The following is a 16,756-nucleotide window of genomic DNA, read 5'->3' on the forward strand; positions in this document are numbered from 1 at the left end:
AGGGAGCATTATGTCACATTTCACTGTAGTTGTACCTTAATTTCTGATTGAAAAATCTTAAAGATTTTTGCACTGATTTGAATAAAAACAGTAAATATGTATATGAAAAAACCCTTTGCGTTCATTCACTCCCTCCGCACCATTTCTGTGCACGCCATGCAAGAGTCATGATGTTAACCTGAGCTGACGTCATGCACTCCATAGCCTGCTCATTTATTACCCAGCTGTCCACTGAAACGTTTGCTGTTTTCTAAAATAATTCAAGTGTCACACTGAAAACTAAATATCCTGCTGGCAGTGGTGGAAAAGGTACTCAGGTAATTTACTAAAAGTAGTAACACCATAGTGTAGAAATACTCGTTTTAAAGTCCTATATTCAAAACTTAGTAGAAGTACAAAAGTATTAGCAACAAAGTATACTTGTGAAGTATTGTGAAGTAAATGCAGGGTGGCCAATATCAGAAAAATATATATGAATGGATCCTGATAAGATTAATATACATATCACTTTGGAGCTGGTTAAAGGTGGTCCAAATTTTATAATATATAATAACAATATCTTATTTCTTGATCATATTTTGTATTCATAGTTTGAATCTATAAAGTAACTAGTAACTAAATGCATCAAATAAATGCAGCAAAATAAGATACATCAAAATCGTACAAAGTACAAGAATGAAAGTAAATGTATTTAGTTACTTACCTATTGATATTAGAATCTATTTGCTTCATTTCACAAGTATATTCCATTAATGCAACACAAAATAGCCCATAAGCATATTTATTTAAACATTTTAGATATCAAAAGTGTAACTTTAGTGATGTATAGACAAAATATTTGAAAATCTGTATTTTTTATAGCTGTGTCATATACAAACTTTTAATCTCTTACAAGCTAAGAAAACAGACCTACAATATTACAGAAATGTTTTCTACATCATCCGTAAAAATGTACACAATTTAATGCTTATGTCAATAAATATGTAAAACATACAAAAGAACTCCTAGAATTGTAAATTTTTTTCTGTGAAGACTTTTTTTAATTAACAACTCTTAGCATTTCAATCTGTATTAAATACAATACAGAATATAAACATAATGGGGATTCAAATATATAAAAAAAACAAACAGTTTTATCATTGTAAAAATTTATTTCTTATGAAAAAAAGAATAAAGATGAAAGCACTCGAGTTGTAAACAATCATGTGTCCATGGGTTCATGCATCAGGCTCGAAGGCACCGTTAGTCCGGCCTGTCGGTCTCTTGGGGAGAGGTCTGTCTTTTGACCTGCCTCTCCTCCTGGTCGACTCCGAAGGATCTGTGTCTGAAAACGTGGCGTGAGACGAAGCTGGCTTTTTCACCTTCTTCTTCCTTCTAGCTCTGTGGGAAAACCATAGTTTCACGATCAGTACGTCCAATAACACGACCCTGGGAATGTAGTCGGGAGGAGTTTAAACACAGCGAGCCTTTTACCTGGCATCAGTCAGCTCAGGCTCGGTGTCGGAGAGGGTCGGCTCAGAAAGAAACTGAAGTTCCCCAGAAGAACTGATAGCAGCAGATACCTTGGAAAAGTAAGGAAGGAGCAAAAATAACAATCATCATGCATGTTTATGCACTAAAAAAATATACATTAAAGTGATACTCATCCCAAAATCCCACAGTCCTTAAGTGGCAAAGTATGTCCACTTAAGTATGGCAAAGTAAACTGCTCCCAGCAGTATCTGCCACAATGAAAGCTGTTTGTAACTTACTGAAGCTGAGCATTTACGTGGCTACAAACGGTGACACATTCCTGTGTAGCTCACAATCCTTCTTCTGTTCTTTATGGGCGTAGAAGCAGAAAAATGCAAAAGCAAGCGATTGCTGAAGCAGTTTTCCTCTGTATTGCATTACGGCGATGTTATTTATGGACGGGCAGCCAGTCCCCCTCTAAAACCTTTAGATGCAGTTTATCACTCTGATTTACCACTGGAGATAGTTATGGGACACGCCATTGCCCACTTTACCAAAAAATGTGCCTTCTCAATCAGCGAAAAGAGACTGGCACTTTATTTTTCTTTTGTTTATTTCTCTGAGCCCTGCTTTCTTGGAATACCGGTAGCCACTGTACCCACTCACAGTCATGGCTCACTCTGCAGGTGCCAAAAATTCTGAGATCTGCTTTCTGTTACTGTGCCGCACATACTTGGAATTTACTTCCAAAAAAAAAAAAAAAAAAAAAAAAAGTAACAGTACATATTTTTCCTCTTACCTGTAGTGTTATTTATCCATCTAGATTGTTTTGTGTGAGTTAATGAGTTTTGGAGATATCTGCCTTCTCTGGATTATAGCAGAACTAGAACGCTCTCGGCTTGGGGTGAAATGTCCCTTTAAGATGACCTCATTAATACTATTAAGATAAGTCAAAGGTTTAATTGCTAATTGTGTTGAATATAATTGTTACTGCTTTTAATTTTTAATTGATCTTAGCATCTGTTTATTTGTCTTATTGTCTGTTCGAGCACATTTCTCCAAGCTGTCTTTGTTGATTTTAGTTGATTTTACTTCTCTTATACTGTCTGCACCTCTGCATGATGAATGAGCGTCCTCCCTCAATGTGTTTTCCTGGGATTTAAATGAATAAAACGTTGATTAAATTATAACCTAACAATGTTTTCAACCACAAATGATTTTTCTCAGGTGACTTGATGTAACACAAGCACGCAAAAAGGGTGCCATGTGGACAAACATTTTTGTTTGTAACGATGTAACATCTACAGTATGTGGTTTAAAGAGAAATTGGGAAGAAGAAGACAGCTGTGTGAAGGTATTTTTTGTTGCTTAATCTCAATGTAGCCAAAATGAATTCAAGTTGACCAGAGCTACAGTTTTTCCAAAAGGTGCCAACAGCAAACTTTTTAATCAAAGCTGCCTTTCAGGCCTGCAGAGGGTGTTTGATGATCACGAAAAAAAGAAAGGCTGGGGTGAAGTATCACTTTACCAAACAGAAACAGGGGCACCAAAGACAGCAGAGAAAGAAAATCTGCACCAGGAGCAGATTAAATGTGCAGCCACACCGTGATTCACCTTTTAGCCCAGATACATTACAGATGAAAAAAGGATACAACTCACAGGACAGACAACACTATTATTTTGTCTCCTTACCCTGGTTGGTGTTGACCTGTCAACAATCCCCTCAGACAGGCCTGCGTGTGCCTCTACAGACTGAGTCGCCTCTTCATTGTAATCTCCTGCAACGTAAAGTAACTCAGCATCTTGCACAACATTTGTACATTTCATATATACACAGTGAGGGAAAAATATAATCCACTTACTCTGATCTGCTACATAAGAAGCAAGAAAATATCCCTGCTGCCCATTGGCCAGACGCCCGAACCACCAGTTGTCGTTGTCTTTATACAGCACTTGGATGACATCACCGCGGCGTATGGTCAGTTCATCAGAACGGTTAGCTCTGTAGTCGTAGAGCGACACGACCTAGAAAAGGAACACAAAGGTGGAGGGGTTGTATATGAGAGGGGGAAGGTTGGATGTGACTGAACCTACAGCTACAATACAGTTGATACTTACTACTTGTTGAACAGGAGCAGAGTCTGTTTCAACATGGATGCCTGCGGGAAGGTGGTCAGGAAGGGTCTGATGGAGACAAAGAGCATTATTTTAATCCTGTGGTGGCAACTTTAATGGATATATGCTCTGTGGCAAATCCAAATAACGACTGACTAATAAGTGCAGTAATGTTCATATGGTAAAAGGGGTAGTTTGGATTATTTGATGTGGGTGTAGTCAGTGTTTTACCTACAGAAGATGCTTGTCAGCACACCCCCAGTTTAGAGAAGTGGAGAGGAGTACCAGCCACTTCATATAATCCAAACTATCCCTTTAATTCTCAGATGAAAAAGAAAAATGTTAGCAGCCTCACCGACTGTAGCCTTAAAGATGAAGCTCCTTTTATACGGTGACCGACCGGACTGAACCCGCCTGAAATGACAAGAAAACAACACCAAAAAAAACAGGCATTAATATTTCATCTTGAGCTGTAAAAATCCACTGACTTGTGTTTATCACTTACGGACACAAGTATAAATCACAAGCGGTCCATCTTTGTCTCTGTGTACAGTGTACATGCTTCAGGAGAGTCTACACCTCAATGCTTGAAGCATTTGGTCTTGTCACCACATGCTGTACGTAGCGCAGCTATAATCTTAGAAAATATTTGACCCCACAGTATCACAGAGCTGCAGTAAAAGCCATTCATTGGTCAAAGACGCACAACAGTGTGATTAACTGTACAAATCACTCACGGTTTTGGGTGCTAAGGGCTGCCTGGGGGATAAGCTGCTCTGCCAGAGAACCAGACAGCTGCAGCTTGGAGTGCGGCGACAAGAGAGATGGAGGTGGTAATGAGGGATTTAATCCCGTCTAAAAAGAAAAAGTGGACTTTAGTTGCACAGCAGTTTGTGTCATTTCAAAATAGCAGTAATTTAATAACTACTTTCTACTTCATGCAGACCTGCTCAGGCTTTCTAATGCAATCTTCTGGTCAGTGGTTAATTTCATGAACAGTACAGAGGTCAATTTGAGGTCAAGATTAAAGGGATAGTTCGGATTATTTAATGTGAAGCTGCCTCGGCTTACATAACTGCAGTTTCGCTTCTGAACAGGCTGTCTGACAGCAAGGTAAAGTGGGGGAAATTTTCTGAATGATTTTGGTCGTATCGCACAGCCCTCTTTCCTATGACATCAAATACAATACAGGGTGCAACCAGCAAAATAACAGATAAGAGAGAATACACAAATACAAATACACAATCTATAATTTTATAGACTTATTTTGTAGTGTTTCTGTTCTCAGCACTTGAGAGAATACCTAAGAACAAACCGGTTTAAGACAGATTAGTGAACAAAATCAGTGTTGGCATGAAGGGCACGACAAGTTACATCATCATCTCTGACCTGAATAAAGACTGAGCATACAAAGGTGTGTTTAAGGAGTGCTGATCAAATACTCACTGTGACAGAATCTGATCTCAAGCTCCTCCCTGTGTGACTAATCCCCATTTTGTCTGCAAACAAAACACACAACAGACAGAACATTATTCATGTAAATAAAAGGTGACAGTACTTTTGCACAAACACGGGTTAATCCAGATGTAATGCACATCACAGATTCACTAAATTAAAAAACAGATGAAACACAAACAGTACCTTGCTCATAAATGAATCCAGATGTTGAAGACCTCTGATGTGGTTCCTGAAAATGGTTTGACAGGGTGAGGTTTGGTGCATACTTAATTTCTTTATTTGCGTATAAACTTATTTCAATATAATAGAGGATGAGTATTTACAAGTACAGAATCCAGCTGCTCCTTCACACACTGCATTTTCAGGGCAAGTCTTGTTGCCTGGGCAAACTGATCCATGGCTGCAGCACCAGATGTGTCCTGCAAAGCTGCGGGGTCAGGTGTGTTCAGGATGGTTTTGGTGTCTGCAGAAACTGATCTGCTCGTGGTTGACATTGCTTTTAGATTGTGCACCTCCAACTGGGACACTGTGTGACAGAGCATGACATAGTCTTAGCTTATTTTGTATTTTAATGCCTATACAGTGAGCAGATGAGAGACTCAGGGGTTGGAGCCGCAGAAAAAAATTTGCACAAACCTTTGCGATCGTACAGGTACACGTGGACAGGCTGGCTCTGACTGAAGGCACAGAAAGCAACCATATTTTCGTGAGGGTGGAATGACACGCCGTGGAGAGCGGTGGGGTAACACAGCTCAGAGTAGACTGCAACTTGGTCACCTGAGGAGACAGAATGGCTGACAGCTGGAGCCACTGCGCAGAATACTGTCAAACTGACTGGCTTCTTCATTACAGGAAAAAAAACACATGACTCCCACCTGTGTCAGTATTCCAGACATACGCCATCCCATCCTCGCTACCAGAGAAGATGAAGTTCCCACATGGTGTGAAAGTGCTATAGATCCTCTCTCTGTAGTTTGTGGCTCCAGTGTACTTCTTCACTGCCAGGCTGAAAGGGGCAGGTGACAAGTTTTTGGACTGTAACAACAGCTGTCCTGAGCAATACAATAGCTTTCAAGTTTTAAAGTAATTTTGAGAAACAGCACCTTACAAAAATGCAACACTATTGTTGTCATGTATTCTGTCTAACCCAGAAATAGTGAGTATAGGTTTACTGAATTTCAGTGATATCTCAATGTACATAATCTCATCGTTTTGTTAAAGAAACAAAGAAGATTACTGGTGTGGGAAGGTAAGCAATGTACAGCTGTGGACAGGGTCAGCAGCAAAACGTATCTTAACCACTTTAAAAAGGCCAATTAAAAAGAATCAATGTCCGTTTAAGTATACACTATATTCTGAATATTTTCACTGCTTTACTTTGCCATCATTCTGCCTTTTCCGACTGGAAACAGTCATTACTCCAGCCTCATACTCCTGCTGCTTCTACAAACTTGGGGTGTGTTAATCATCATCTACTGTAGGTAATACGCTGACTATCACTAATTCCCCTTATACAACTGAATTTCAAATAAACCCTTTAAATACTGATGCTTATCCAGGGCCAAGACAGTAAGTTAGCGCCATAGCTTAGAGTGATGTACTGGGCAATTTAAGTGGCTGAAGAGCAAACCACAAAAATCAGCCGCAACAAAAAAGCAAGCATGCAAAAAGCAAACTAAAAGCTCAGATGGTATTTTTTTAAGGTTTAGTCTGATATTAATTACATTCTCAAGTCCATCAGCCTCAGGACGCTGTCTTTGGCATGGATGAGCAGGCAGCGTCCATTTGGATGGAGCTGCAGCATGTTGATGGGGATACCGCTGAGGTCAGTCTCATCTATTTTCTGCCAAGAGAAAACATGGAGAGTTTCACATTTCTTTCAAATTTCATTTCTCTCAAGCCATGCTGTTACCTCATCAGACGACTCTGACAAATCTAAAGTATACTGTATGATATGTATGTGCAGAATATCACAAATTTAATCTCCTGTACCTTCTCTATACACCAGCGATGACATGGCTGACGCTGCCTGCCATCATGTACTGAGGTTCTCCACACAATGATGAGGCCTGTGTTGTCAGCAGAGAACATTCTTCTTCCTAATTACAACAAAGGGAACATCAGTTAGAAGAAGAGACATGTAGCATATTCTTCATTTACATTACAGAATTAGTCACACCTCACATTACAAGCTCAACAAAAGACACTTGTGTCTAAAAACTGCATTGACAGAAAATAGGCATGGGAGAAAATGTTCAAATCAGCTGCAACAGTGAGAGTGTGACATTGAGGCTCTTAGCCTCAGGGCAGATTTTTTTTTTGAGGGGCAGAAGGCCAAACTGTGGGGGCATGGCAGCCACAGCCTTCATTGACTCCATAAAAATTCCTGCCCTTGTATAAACAAAAGAAATGTTTTCAATTTAGATTTAAATAAGATTAGTAATGGGGGATATCTCAAGTCCTCAGAATAAGGTAAAGAGTCTACTGCCTGTGGACTTTAGTTTATGACTATAAATCCTATATTAAAATCCAAACAAATTACATCTTGGTGGCCAGTAGACATGACAAAGAAAACAGTTCAATAACACAGTGTATGTGTTTCATGCCTTCATACAAACTTTATATCATTCAGTACTTCTTACATGCATATAGGGCAATCACTCTTATCTTGTGCAGGGTAGCGGGTGGCTCTGAACCTATCTCATCATGCACTTGGTGAAAGGTACACACCACAGGCACGCTGCCACTTTATGATATGGTTTATGATAGGGTTCACACACAACATCAAAAACACTGTACCTTCAGAGTCAAAACAAATTGTGTTGATGAAACTGTTATGACCCTCAAACTCCTGCAGCAGCTGGCCGTTCACATCATCAACATCGAGTCTCCACACTCGTACCAGACAGTCGTAGCCCCCGGTCACCACCAGGTTTTGGGCTGTGGGGTGGTACTGAGAGCAGTACACAAAGGATGGATGAGGAAGCACCTTCTGAGCTGTTCCCAGAAGCCTCTCCACGTTCCACTCTCTGAGGGAGCAGGGAAAGAAAAACTGAATAATGCAAACACTCTTCTGTGCATAGAAAGTGCGTTCTTTAAATAATAATACTCCCGAGTCACCACTATAGCCCAAAACATGCTGTGTCACTGGTAAAATAAAGACATGGTTGGGCACTCACCAGGAAGAGTACTTACTCCCCCTAGAGGCGCTACAAGAAACAGCTATAACAGCAATTCATTCACCAGCAGCAACGCCTAGACAACTGTTCATTCACTGCTGTTTTTAATGTCACAAACAGAAACGTACCTGACAGTTCCATCAGAGGAGGCAGACAAAAGGCTCCGATCGTCTCTCGACCAGCAGAGATCATAGACTATTTTCAAATGGCCGCTGAAGGCAGCCAAAACCTTGCCAGAGGGGATCTCATACACTGAAACAGTAAAGGAATAAGTTAGTCTTTGAACACAGTGTTTTAATTTTCTTTCTATATGCGTGGTGTCTCCTCCTTGGGTTTTCCCCAGAGCTGTTCATCTCTACTGTGTATAAACAGCAAGTTAATTAGCTGGAGAATTTGCTGAGGTGTCAAGAGGAGCATCAGCAGGGAGAGTTTAACACAGACGAGGTGTTGCTCACCTACAACAGGGAAAGCGTCTCTGTCAGCACAAGCAGCGGCCAGTATCGTCCCAGCATGAGAGAAGAGCACTGTGTAGCAGCCCATCTGACCACCACGGAATGACAGCATGGGCTTGTTAGGAATCCGACAGACCTTTAACAGAGACAGTGAGCCATGTTTCAAGGATAGGTTCACATTTTCTCAAGTCTATGTCAAAACATACTGATATTTCTTATGTGTATTTCCCCAGACAGTGTTTCCTCGGTGGGCTGAAAAGTCAAGAGGGAATTTTGTATCAAAAAGACCCACTTGAGTTGTGTAACTCAGGCTGTTGAAGCCTCCAGTTAGCATCAGATAAACTTTACACATCATTTTTACATATAGAACTGCAGTACATGGACTGTAGATTCATGGACAGGAGGAATGATCACAGTGACCAGAAACAGTTTTAAAGCTGCAGTATGCAGTTTTAACATACACGATGCAAAACCTTCCACTCTTCTCTCTGCTGTCTCATATCACTCCAATAATCCCCTCCCACCAATTGATGCACCAAACAAAACAAAACACAACAACAAGGTTGTAAACTTTCACAACTAACTCGAAAACTGAAGTCTGTTCTCAGAGGTAAAAAAGAGAACAAGGCAACAAGACATGTACAACCTGATGCACAACGCGATGACCTGGATGGTTTGTTCAGAGTCACTGTGATTGGCTGGTTTTGTGCCAGCTAACCACAGCTATGCAGTGCGACATATAGACTGAGCCACTTGGTTGTGTGTAGGGGTGGGGGAAATTTCCGATTCTTAGATGCATCGCGATTCGGACGTGGACGAATCTGAATCGATTCACAAACGTCCAAATTTCGATTATTTAAATCTGTTAATTAAAGTGATACAGAAGCTTCTAAATAATGTGGAACTAAGAAGCGCGGTACGCGTCATCGCCGGGACACTTTGGGACGCGCACCTGGAGCGACACGCGCACAGCGGAAAACAAACATGGCCGACCGGCAGCCACCTCGCCATGAGGTCCGAACAGCTCCTTCTAATTTAAAAGCAGCCGTGTGGAAACACTTCGGCTTCTACAACGTCGACGGCGGAAGCGAACTGGACAAGAGCCACGTTATATGTAAGCTGTGTCGAGCTAAAATAAAATACTTTGGCAACACAACAAACATGAGAAGCCGTAACTCGATTCCACCCGACGGAGGACTCGGGGAGACGGCAGGCTGCTGTTGCTGCGGCTACTAGTGGCTACTGTTGGTACTTTCCAGTTTGCACATATTTCCAATAGTTTAATAAAATATAATCGAAATGAATTCTTATTACAAATGCGCTGTTTTTAAAAATTGCAAGTGACGAATGCTTATTCAGTGAGACAAAAAGAAATGTGTTTGTGAAAAAGTGCATCAATATACATAAAGATGCATCAATAATCGTTTTATAATCGAATCGTAGCCCCTGAATCGTAATCGTAATCGAATCGGCAGGTGCCCAAAGATTCCCACCCCTAGTTGTGTGTAAGGTGATGCGAGTTGATGCATAGTTCAAACACATAGACTTTACTTGGACGGTATACCCAGGTATACAGACAGCCTACGAAGTACATGTGGTGACTCATTTTAGCATTTTTGTATTGTTTTTTTTATCAGTTTAAGAGAACACCATCCATGATCAATTAACTAGTGGACGATCTCACTTCACTCTACCCTAAAAGGTGCTATTTCCCTGTGATCTACCATTATGTATACATACAATATATAAAGACAATACTTGTCAGATTTGTCAGGGGATCAGGGGATGCTATTATACTCAGAAAATTAAGATATTGTTTTGGAATCTGTTATATTAAATAAATCATCTTAAATAAATCAAACAAGTCATATTTCCACTAACCTGTCCAGGCAGCCTGCTCCATCTCAACACTGGCGGCTTGCTGTCCTGTGGCTGTTTCAGGGTCCTCTTGGTGACCTCATTCTGCAGTTCACTGTAGGAGGTGCTGCCCCTCTCCTCCTGCAGCGCCATCATGGATCGAATACTGGGGTCCACCTGTGAGACAAAAGCCATCTTAGCTACAACATATAACTGAATGCAATTGTGGCTTGATTTCAACTTTAAACCAGAATATATAAAACAACTTTATCTGCAGTATTACTAATTTGTAACATGTCAAACCTTTACAAATCTATATATTTACAATGGATATGTGAGATGGAAGTATTCATTATAAAAATAAACACAATTAATTACAGGCTAGAAAGCAGTGATTACTTACATGTTCAGGGACTTTAATGCCTTTCACTGTAACATAAAGGGTGGATGCGTATTTGTTTCGGGGGTACTTCCTCCACCATTCGACCACCTCGATTGTTTTAGGTTGTCTCTTTGCCCGAGGTGGAGGGCAGAAGAGCTGGAGGCGAAGTTTACTGTCGATATTCAGCACACCATTTGTGCCGACAAGCTAAATGATACAGGGAAAGTATAAAATAAGTATTAAAAAGAGACATTTTAAACAAATTCAGGCTGGTGTTTTCCTTCTAAATGACTACATCAAATATAATGTTGTACCTTGAGGAATGCCCATGCAATCTTTCTGAATCCTCGCTCATGCTTGTCAACATCAATGTTGGCTCTTGCTTCTTCCATAGATATAAAGTCGAGGATCTTAACAAAATATTTAAATAAAAACAGTTACTGAAAGCTACATTCAAATGGGACAAATATGCCTAAATTAACTGTCTCTTACTTCAAAGAGGAATAAAACTCTGGGGCTTTCATTGTTTTGTTGAACAAAGTAACCAAATCGCTCATTGAAGATGATCTGTTCCTGCCACTCGGGGATGATCGATTTGTTCTTCTTGAAGTCAAAAGGTTGAGTCATGATGGGGAGAATGTGGTCCACATTCTCGTGCTCATAGAATGAAGAGACTGGACGATGGCTATGAAAAACAAGACAAAGACACTTAATTTTTAAGTGAATACATAAAATATTGACACTCAACTTCTGTATTTTTCATCCTGGACCCTATTTTCCTATGATTTGTACGTAGCTACAGTGTAATCCTTAAGGGTAACTGCACACGGTCAAAGTGTGCCCACTACAAGTACTTCTTTTTGCCACTGACAAGCTAAGATTATTATTAAATGCCTGACAACGTTACAGAAAGAATATCTACATAGATAGACAGTTTTTATTGGGTAAGAAAGATTTTGTCCTCACCAGTCTTCTTTCTTCACATACTGTCCAGTGTTTTCATCCACAACATGGATCTTCACCATGGGGTGTGAGATCAGCAGGGCGTTCTTGAGGCGATCTGTTCTGTGGACATACACTCCAAGGACAAGGCTGTCATCAAATGTTGGTTGCTGTGGTCCTTCTGGCTCAGCTTCACTCTCCTCTTTGACAACTGTAAAATGGATATTAAAAAAAAAACATGAAATTCATCACCATGGTCCTTTTTATAATGACTTCCTGACAATTAACTTGTGGTTACCATGTTTTTTCTTCTTCTTTTTCTTCTTCCCCTTGGATTCTGTTTCGTTTTCCAAATCAGCATCCTGGTCAGCATCTTCTTCTTGATCCCTAGTGGACAAAAAAGTATTAAATCTCACTGCTCCTGCTAAAAACTGCAGCCTGTAGCCTTATAATGGCTAGATAGGCAGGTGGGGTCCCCATGCGCCCCACTGATACATTCCTCTAACTTAGTTTTTTGTAATCCTCAAATCCCAAATTGAAATATTGTCTTGAGGGTGAGTTTGATGGCCATGTTGGATTTCTGACAAGAATTTAAAATCTACATCAGTTAAACTACACATCATGCAGAGACAAATTACACATTTTCTGTGCAATTTAGGTATGAGGAATTGATTTAGAAGGTTACTGACATGATTTTAACAAGTTTGGCATATTAAAATAAGACAAACATCTGTGTAACTAAAATCAAAATATCTGTCTACATACATACAAACTATACAATGTACACAAGCTCTGGAGACAATATTTTGAATAGGGAACATCGAAATTTGTTGACTACACTTTGCAGATTGAAAAAAAAAATGTTAGGAAAATCATATTATATCAATATATCATATCTTTCTAAGAATAACAGAATCAGGGTTTCTGCAGAGTGATAAATACAGTTTTTTCCTCCAAATCCTACTTGGCAATGAGACTTAAGCTAATGCAATTTTATTACTAACATTACCTTCATAAACCAATCAATTTTGACCAGTCAAAAATCGTATTCAAGACATTTTAAGGCCTAAAATTTGCATTCTTGAGTGTTGGACCCACGTAAATGTCAAAAACAGATTTAGAAAAGACACAAATCTATATCATATTAGTAGATATACACACCCTGCATCTGATTGTGTGATTACAGATTTCAGCTTTTTCTTTTTCTTCTTCCCAACATCATTATTTAGTGTAACACTTTGGGAGATGACACTCTCTTCCTCAGTCTTTGCTCTTGTCTTCTTCAAAGTCCTCTGCTCCTCCTGTGCAATCTGCTGCTGGTATTCATGCAGCAGCTTGTCCTCTGCGTCCTCCACCTGACTCTCTGCCTTGGCCTCTGCAGCTCCTTTGCTTTTCCCCTTCTTACTTTTTTGCTTCGGTTCCTTTCCACCATCTACATCATCTGTCTCCAAAGCAATCTCAGACTTGGAAGCATCTCCATCCTCCTGGATGTAACTAGAAGAGTCCTCAGGCACAGGGATGGAGGGAAGCTCCCTCTTGCTTTTCCTCTTGCCCTTTGAAGTTTGAATCTCATCTTGGTTTCTGCTGTTGTTGATATTAACCTTTTCAGCCGTTTCCTTCTCTCTTCGCTTATTCTTGGTGTAGCGAGGGCTGCCCTGTTCGGGGTGATATGTGTTTTGGAGGATGGTCTCGTCATCTTCTGTGTCCTTCTCAAGGTTAAGATTCTTCTTTAGATTCTGAAGCTGAAGGAAACATGGAGAAGGGAAAACAAAGAAATGTCAATAGATATGTTAGTATCTTGAACACTAAACTATCAGATATTTATAGTTTGATGTGATGTTCTCCACCACTGCAGACAGAACTGCACCTATTAGAACACATACCACAATTGTCTCCTGAGCTTCAGTGTCTTTCTTCTTTTTCACCTTTTTCTTCTGTGATTCAGTGTACTTCTTGAACACTTCATTGAATCTTTCCCGGGTCTTTGCCCGCTCTTCACTCTCACCTGTAAAAAGGTTACACTATTAAGACGTACTTGTATCTGTATTTTATTTATACTTCACCACATTTTAGCTTTATATTGTGTTTTTTTTTACTTCAAATTTATTAACATGTTCACAAAACCATGATCAACAAGTAAGATTATAGATTAAACTGCCCAACAGTCTACAAAATAATAAAAATTAGCCCTGCCTCGATCAGCTGCAACAATAAAATGCTGCTTAAACTTTAATGCCATAATTGTAGTGATCCATGCTAAGGATTTTTTCAGTGGATACTGGTAACCGGTAATTACATCCTTCTCATGGCTGAAGTTCATTTAACCCGTAGTTTTTCCATACCTGAGGGTTAAAAAGGCTAAGATCTAGTGAACAAAGATGGATGATTTAACATCCCATAGCTCTGACTAAGACTGAAATATCGAATTGAAATTTTTATTGAAATCGCAGTATAATCTACTACAGTTTTCAAATCTCAGGAGATACAATATTTGTGAAAGGAAAAATGCATTTAAAAAAAAACATTTTAAATTACATATTGTCATACTGCAGAGATGCCCTGGCCTTCGTATTCTATAGAATTAAGAAAACATATGTGTAAAACACACCATAATTGGAAATTTAATGAAAATGAAGATGACAATACTGATGTAAAGATTATCATTCCATTTTATGTCACAAATTACATCCCAATTGCAATATCAGTCAAAAATATTGCAAGTAAATATTTTTTTCAAAACTGCTCTGACCTTACCAAATCTGACATCACTAACAACAAGAGCAGAGAGCAGCTCTGGCTCTTCACATGTTCTTTTATTTTTTCTTTATAAATATACTTAAACTTTTAGAGAGGATACTACCTAAAAATTCAAATCAATTGCTTTGACATAATCTGTCAAATCGGATATTATTATAACTGACATTTATCATCTATAACTTCATTATTCACTGTCCACCCTTACTAAATAATAATAATGCACTGTTATCATATATATAATAATGAAGAAGGTGTTTTGCATTATATGAACTTTTACTTTTGATACTTTAAATATATTTTGTGAGTAACATTTCTGTCCAAAGTTGATCGCAGGACTTTTAACTGAATTTAACATTTTTACAATGGGGATTTACTACTTTTACTTAAGTAAAGGATCCAGATACACCACTGGTGTATTAACGGGACACTCACCTGCTGGCATTCTCAAGCACCGTAATGTCTCTCATGCTGAGTGAAAAAGGAGAGTAATCCAGGGAGGAGGAGTTTTTTCATCCTAAAAATACAAAACACAGATAACTTAACACTAACAACAAAACAACCGTTGGATCATACTTTGCTGAACTGTAATGTGCGCAAGTAGTTCAGCAAACCGCTAAATGTTTCGTGAAAGTTTAACAATCCTACTTTATGGCATATCTCCTGACGTTAAACAGTCTTCGGAAAAACAATCTTTGTGAGAAGCTAACAGTTAGCGTTAGCTGCGTCAGTTAGCCTGCTAAATGCTAGCGTAAGCTAACCTTGTTGGCATTGTTAATTTACTACGTTCGGCACAGTGAGATTTAGCTTCCTCAACAAACAATAAAAACAATTTGACAGAAACGTTCTTAAAAAGCTAGCTCTAGATAGGAAGTGGCGAAGGCTAGCTGCGTGTATCTAACTTACCTGGCAGTGATTGTGCTCCCCAGCCAACAACGCTCAGACGGTTACCAAGTCAACAGGGTGAACATGAGGGCGGAGCGTGACGACCATGTTCGTGACGTACTGACGAAAACAACAAATCCACCAATGAATCTTGAGGACAGAAGAATCGAAATTACGTATCAATCTTGTTTCTCTTTCTCTTTTTTCTTTCTCCATCTCTTCTTTCTTTCTCTTCAAACGTCAGATTTAGGTAATCTGATTAATATAATTTAAATTTAAATTCAAACGATAAAACTTACCAAAACTCAATTCAGTTTCATCATCTATCATATCATATCATATCATATCAATTACGTGAGTTTGTTAAGAAAGTTTACATTTAAATTATATAAATTAAATTATGAAAATCTGACGTTTAAAGACAGCATTACAGCAATGTAAGAATAGAAACAATAGACTAATAAATGTAAAGCGTTTGAGGAGTAAACCACTACTAAATAGGATCATAATGAACTTAAGATACATTTAGCAAAAAGTATTTAGAAAAAGCAATATTGCACATAAAATAAACACGTTTGTTAAAAAAAAAAAAAAAAAAAAAAAAAAATCAAACTACGTTTTTTTTTTATTTTAATTATTGAATAATTTTTTTTTTAAAAAATCAATCTATGGCACAAGAATTTCCTTCGGGATTGATTAAAAGTTATCTTGTCTTATTACAATCCATGTTCTGCAGCTCCAGCTGTAGCTGCTTCCTGCCAGCAGATGTCACCATTTCCATTGTTTTCCCCTACACTGGTTTCATATGGATGCAATATCTGAGTTTAATGAACACTGCACATGTGATATGAATATTTTCTTTCTGACTGACTTATTTCGCAAAACTTGGGTTAACTATAATATAATAATCTAAAATTACTACAAGCAACTTTCTATCTTGCTGAATAACCACAAAATATAATATAAAAAATGAACTGAACATAAAATAAGAAATGTAACTTTGCCTGGGAAATGTAAATACATACTTGATTCATCTGATTTTATCATAACAAGCAATTATGGACAACTATTTGAAATCTGGCTCTTTACTGAGGCAAAAATAAAGGCTGAAATATGTGTTGGGGTAACATTTGTCACTTTAAATATGAACAGAACATGGTGTGGTGTCATTTTTAAGAATTGTTCCAGCTGTGTGTGTTCCTTTTGCTGTTGTCCTCTCCTTTCTGTCCCCAGCTCTGCCTTGATTGCTCATGAGGTGCACCTGGCCAGAGTGAGGCGCT

General features: G+C 38.8%; 1 protein-coding gene across 1 annotated transcript; it reads right to left on the bottom strand.

The window, feature by feature from the left end:
* Nucleotides 1–765: 765 nt before the first annotated feature.
* ahi1 (Abelson helper integration site 1) lies at nt 766–15,521 on the bottom strand. The gene is made up of 27 exons (XM_084742834.1): nt 15,498–15,521; nt 15,027–15,108; nt 13,721–13,842; nt 12,999–13,579; nt 12,136–12,224; nt 11,862–12,048; nt 11,388–11,580; nt 11,210–11,305; nt 10,917–11,102; nt 10,538–10,690; nt 8,660–8,792; nt 8,333–8,456; nt 7,825–8,054; nt 7,018–7,124; nt 6,750–6,868; nt 5,901–6,031; nt 5,662–5,802; nt 5,349–5,551; nt 5,209–5,254; nt 5,014–5,066; nt 4,305–4,422; nt 3,923–3,981; nt 3,571–3,636; nt 3,315–3,477; nt 3,145–3,230; nt 1,474–1,562; nt 766–1,380 (listed from the first exon to the last, which is right to left on the bottom strand). Exons 2-27 carry the CDS (start codon nt 15,034–15,036, stop codon nt 1,218–1,220), a joined length of 3,648 nt encoding a protein of 1,215 aa, XP_084598960.1. The 5' UTR covers nt 15,037–15,108; nt 15,498–15,521; the 3' UTR covers nt 766–1,217.
* Between the last annotated feature and the right edge of the window lie 1,235 nt (nt 15,522–16,756).

This window comes from Lutjanus erythropterus, chromosome 18 (assembly GCF_056507025.1).
Source record: "Lutjanus erythropterus isolate fLutEry1 chromosome 18, fLutEry1.hap2, whole genome shotgun sequence".
Classification (NCBI taxonomy): domain Eukaryota; kingdom Metazoa; phylum Chordata; class Actinopteri; order Lutjaniformes; family Lutjanidae; genus Lutjanus; species Lutjanus erythropterus.